The following is a 5,813-nucleotide window of genomic DNA, read 5'->3' as shown; positions in this document are numbered from 1 at the left end:
ACTTTTAAGTATGGGACTCTCCTCTTAGAACATGCAACACCTGACTGTTGAGTCAGGGGCACTGACCTCTTTTCCCTTAGATTGTCAAAAAAAAAAAAATGACAATAACCAACACAACAATAGCATCTGGTGTGAATGCCTGGTCTTGAACCATACACATACAGGTCATATAATAAGAGTTGCATCTTATTGGTCACGTTGCATAATAAGGTTGCATCTGACTGCATTCTTGGCACCAGAAATCCTTATATGCACCTATAGGCACCTGATTTCTTAAAAGGTCACGTTGGAACAAAAAGGGTAGGTAAGGACAACTATTATTATTGTAAATCAATCAAAATTATACCTATTTTTTTTGTGAGATTGGCAAAAAATACAATATGTTTTTTGGTGTGCCACTGGATTTTGGTCATTAGTGTGTGTGTGCTATGAGACGAAGAAGGCTGAAAATCACTGCTCTAGAGTTTTTGTGAACCAATGGCCGAGGCCAGATGGTTCCCTAGAAACAGAGAAAGAATCCTCAATGTCAAAACAGTTCCTTCTACAGTGTGTCCGGGGAATCTGAAGGGGAGAGACAGTTGCAGCCGAGACAAAGACCCCTTTGCAGTTGATTGTGTCCTCTGTGGACTCTCTAGGCTGGCCCTCCCTTTCCTCCTTGTGGTCAGTCCTTCATTCTGCTCTTCCTCTGACTCTCGGTGAGGAGAAGCCAGGCTCTGTGAGGGTGCTGCTGTTCATGCACAAGGCCAATTTCATCAGTTCAGAGGATTGGGCTATTAGTTAAAATTAGGCTTTTGGATTTTCTTTTTCATCATCTATTTTGTCTCCCACCCACTCCTCCTGGGGGATAATTAAGAATTGCCTATGAGCCTCTTGATTTCTCCTGTAAGTCTTTCTAGCTTATTGATTCCAAAAGCCTTTAACATTCTTGCTTTTTTTTTTAAATTAGCTCTCTCTAAAAATTAAATTGTGGTTATTTGTTTCAGATTTTAGATGTCCTCCCTCCTGTTTCTGAGACTAGAGGCTCGTCCATATTTTCTATTATTTTGACTATTTTTTTCCATAAGCAGAAGTAGGAATGTATTGACTCCTATAGTTGAGAGAGATACTTGGGAAATCAGAGAATTAAGGGAAGATCCATGGGAGCCAGGGCCTCGGGTGCTGGAGAAGGAGCCTTGCTCCCATTCCTCCCCACCCCCTCAGCCTCCAGCACCCACTCCCCCTTGCCTCCTGCCTTGTTCTGCACTTACCCCTCAGCTCTGCCTCCCACCAGAACCTACCTTGCCTCGTGCCAGGTAACCTGGCACCGCAGCCCTGCTTAGCAACCCAATGCAAAGCGAGTTTTCTCAGCATCTCTCTATTGATTATCTAATAATTGTAATCATTTCCCCTAAAAGGAGAACCACTTCGAGCGTAACGGAGCCATGTCTGCTCTCTGTAATTGACGTTAATAAGAGCAAGGTCACACAGGGCCCTGGACCTCCCCAAACAGGAAGTGAGGCGGGGGAGTGTGTGTGTCGGGGAGACTGATGGGGTAGAGCAGATGCAGCAGAGTATCTGACCCATGGGGTCCCTCAGAAATCAAATGTGTTATAATGTCCCTCTCCCTGGAGAGAATTATTTGGACACAATTTATGCCAATTAAAACAATTCATATTTTCCTGATTTATTATTCTGGATTTTCCCTGCTGTCTCCCTGCTTCCTCTCATCCCGCCTCCCCACTTACTGCTAATTGAGTCAGTAATACCCAGAAAATACCTCCCTCTGCTCTAAAATGCAGGAACTGGTAGATCAGTGTCTCCTTACCCTAAGGGTGAGGAGGGCTGGGTTATGAGCCTGCTCTGTCCCCGTTTCTGTCTCATTACCAGCTTCTATTCTGTGTAATTATCTCATCCGGTCGTGTTCGACAGCCTCGCCTGGACGTGCTTGTGGCTTCTTAGAGCAGGGAAAGAGACCAGAGGTCATCTTGTCTGGTGGCCCGTAACCAGGACGCACCAGCATCACTGAAGATCTTTCCAGAACAATCACGTCCAGGCAGACGGCCCAGTCAGTGCCCACTGCTCAGCTCACGCGTGAGAAGGCCTCGCGCTCACAGGTGGGGCAGGATGGCCGTGCTCCAAGGTGATGCAGGAGGAGAGAGCCATGGATGGGAGATGCATGGTAGCAGCTCTGAGCGGGCAGAACAGATGCTGGGACTGCAGGAGAGAAAGGGGAGGTGTCAGGAAGTCATCTCTCTGGGTTTTCAGAAGACCCTGACTGAGGTTTGCACAGTAGCCACAGGTGATGCACAGCAGGGGCCCCCGAAGCCAGTCAGCCTCCTGCTTAGTCCTTTGTGCCTGCCAGGAATCCAGCCGATTCAGAATTCCAGGTGTAATGGATACAGCTGGAGTCAGGAGGCAGTGACCACCCCAGAGATGGGCAGGTTTCGGGAGGACACTCCGCTTCCCCTCTTTTCTGTCTTTGGATTAGGCTGCAGTATTTGTCAGAACCCCAGGGGCCCTGTGTGTTGGGCTGTTGCACTGTACCTGGTCCTCATTCTAAATACACAACCTCAAAGGACAGCCCCTGCGATGTGCTCACGGGGCCCACACACTGCAGCCACGGCAGGGGCCGCACTCGAGAGGCCCCCAGAACGTCAGGGCTGAGATAGGAACGTTTGGTTGACTTGATGACATCCTCACGAAGGTAATAAAAGGGGAGGGAAAAGTTCAGGGAAGACCTCGGATGGATGAGCAGAATTCTCTAGCATCCATTAGGGAAAACATCTCTCCAGTTCCATGTATTTCAGGTGCTGCCAGCTCACCATTGGCGAACCAGAGCTCCGATTGAGCTGCTCTCCTGCGCCCTCTTAACAAGGTTCCTCCTAATAGTGGGTAGAGCCATGGGGTAGCTTCCCATGGTCAAGTAAACTGGCCTGGAAGATCGCCCCGATCTGGACCTCATTACATGGAGTTGTGCTTGTTACCATGGAGAACAGCTTCAGCAGTTCTTGTGCCTATAGATGTACATGCAGAAGATGTGTAGAGACATTCCAGCTAAATCTTAACTAGCTTCAGAACTTGTGTTACACGTGTCCGGGGAAAGCTCATTTGGGTCAGAGGAGGTAACAACTTGGGGGTGTGGCACTTCTTTCTTTAGACCAGAATGAGCATGTTGCAGGAATAGAAGTTTTGAGACCTGTTTAAATAATAATTTTAATTTAAGTAACAGTCCAGGCTCTGGGGGAAGCACCCTGGGCTGCTGACGGAGGAAGGCTGGATGCCGTGTCAGTCTTAGACTTTCCACCGTGCAATGAGGTGCTCTTGCCTTCCCCACAGGTCCAGTTCCTCTCCCCACGGGCTCGCCGTCGCTTCCACGCTGCCCTAGCCTCGTGCTCCACCTCCATGCTCATCCTGTCCAACCTGGTGTTTCTTGGGGGCAACCAAGTTGGGAAGATCTACTGGAATAGGATCTTCATACAAGGTAAGTTGCCGGGCAATGCTATTTTCAGTCAATTTCTTGCTTTCCACATATGCACTTGGTATCTTGGATGGGGTGGGGCATTCATTGTTCTATTTATGGCATATGACTTATAAAAATACCAGCCAGGAACAGCGCCCTGTGTTTTGAGGTACTTCTTATGTATGACACGTGACACTCAACATCAGAATGTTCTGTCCTGCCTTGCTGGTGTGGCTCAGTGGTTGACCATCGACCTATGGACCTGGAGGTCATGGTTCGATTCCTGGTCAGGGCACATGCCTGAGTTGCAGGCTTGATCACCAGTAGGGGGCATGCAGGAGGCAGCTGATCAATGATTCTCTCTCATCATTGATGTTTCTATCTCCCCTCGCCCTTCCTCTATGAAATCAATGAAATTATATTTTTAAAAAATGTACTGTCCCGACTATCCCAAACTCTTCCATTCCATTCTGCTCAGTTACCTCTTCAATTTTTTCACTTTAAAAAAAATCTTACCAGCCTTCAGCATACGGCAGAGTCTAACCTTCTTCCACTTACCGCTCTGAAAGTCCTGCTAGGATTATGTGCTAGGAGCCCCTTGCTCTCCTGCAGCTGTGGGTGTGGCACTGGTTGCCACAGCTCTCTGTCGGGGATGTTTTTGCCTGCACACCGGGATGCCAGCACTGCCAGCCGACTGCATGATCCACGCACATTAAGTGGCTCCTCTCAGTGTCCACAGTAAGCCACACCTGCAGCAGGTAAAATGCTAGTTTGTGGGAATTACTGTGAAAACATTGCGTTAATAATTAACCATTTAATTAAGGTCACCATTTCCCTGGGGCTGGAACTAAACGTTGCATCACGTCCTTTAGAGAATTGGGAGAAAGGGAAGTACTCACAGGACACATCCCTCCAGCCACTTCCCTCTGTTCTGTTTCCCTGACCAGTGGTGGGGTTTTGCGCCTTCGGTTTGGGAAGCTTTGCCAAACCCTGATGATGCGACTCTGCATGTCTAGGCTGTCACTTGCACACGGTGGCAGGCGTGGCTGAGCCAGGCTCATGGGTGCCAAGCGAGGGCCCTGTTCGGCTTTCGTCTCCTCACCACAATGCCCCTCTTTTATCTTCCTTTCTGAGAAATGTCTTAGCTGATCATTCCTGAAAGATGATGTATTTTTCAAGTGGAGGCCATCCTTTAATAGATGGGAGATAATGGGTGCAGAGGACCTAAAGATTAAAAAATGCTGCTAGGGGCGGTGACAGTGTTTTCCTTATATTGCCTCCTACCAACCACCGTACCTAGCACAATGCTGAGAACCTACAGCTCCGGGGAAATGCTGACTTGTGGTTTGCTGGCCCCGTGAGCGAGAAGGCTCTGATTTTTGCTTCAGTCAATCAAGCGTATTGAATGTTTGCAGCTTGCAAGGCACTGAGACTACGCGGGTGGGAGAAGCACCCACAAATGTGGGGCCCAAACTTGCAAACAGAAATGTGTCCATAGATTCAGGTAACTGCTTGCCAGACACATGCGGTGAGGGAGGAGAGGCCGACCTTCCCTGGAGGGTGGACTTCCCAGAGGAGGCGGCATGTGACGTGGAGTTTAAAGCACAATAAGTAGGAATTTGTCAGGTGGAGAAGGCAGGTGTATGGGGGTCCTTAACACTTGCCGCCATGTCAGCTAATTCCCAGCTCTCGGTAACTGTTCCCCATAGAAGTTATTCTTCTCACAGTGACCCCTAGACAGTGGTCGGCAAACTCATTAGTCAACAGAGCCAAATATCAACAGTACAACGATTGAAATTTCTTTTGAGAGCCAAATGTTTTAAACTTAAACTATATAGGTAGGTACATTGTTATTAACTTAATTAGGGTACTCCTAAGGCTTAGGAAGAGCCACACTCAAGGGGCCAAAGAGCCGCATGTGCCTCTCGAGCCGCAGTTTGCCGACCACGGCCCTAGGAGGTTTCTGTTTTGATTCTCCACCGCCTTGTCCTGGCATCACGGAGGGGAAGGGACGTGGGGGTGGTGCACAGGCACTAAATACCCCCTGCTGCCGCCGGAAGTGACGTTGCCCCGTGGCATTTGTGCTCACATCCCATTGGCCAGGGCCAGTCCCTGACCAACTTACGTGCACCTGGGTGCTCCGTGGGAGAGAACTCGGGTATTCCCAGGCAGTGGCGCAGCGGGGAAGGGTCCCAGCGGCAGCAGCAGGAAAGGGTGCCCCGGAGGCCGCTGAAAATGTAAGTGGGAGTGCAGAGGCGGGTGGGGCTAAATGATTGCAACGTGGGGGCCAAGGGCCCGGAGGTGGCAGGTAAGGCCATGCGAGTGGACACAGCCAGTCAGGGAGCACAGAGCAAGGGAGCAGGTGGGCCGTGGG

At 49.6% G+C, this 5,813-nt stretch overlaps 1 protein-coding gene across 1 annotated transcript in view; it reads left to right on the top strand.

The window, feature by feature from the left end:
• Positions 1–5,813, top strand: part of LOC102254584 (protein-cysteine N-palmitoyltransferase HHAT) — a 110,890-nt gene that overhangs the window by 70,942 nt on the left and 34,135 nt on the right. The window contains exon 5 of the mRNA XM_005866244.2: positions 3,316–3,460. Within this exon, the coding sequence (XP_005866306.1) occupies positions 3,316–3,460 (145 nt within the window). The remainder of the gene's footprint in view (positions 1–3,315; positions 3,461–5,813) is intronic.

The sequence above is a fragment of the Myotis brandtii genome, unplaced genomic scaffold, assembly GCF_000412655.1.
Source record: "Myotis brandtii unplaced genomic scaffold, ASM41265v1 scaffold2254, whole genome shotgun sequence".
Lineage (NCBI taxonomy): Eukaryota > Metazoa > Chordata > Mammalia > Chiroptera > Vespertilionidae > Myotis > Myotis brandtii.
The sequence above is the reverse complement of the archived record's forward strand: the minus strand, read 5'-3'. Positions and strand labels throughout refer to the sequence as shown.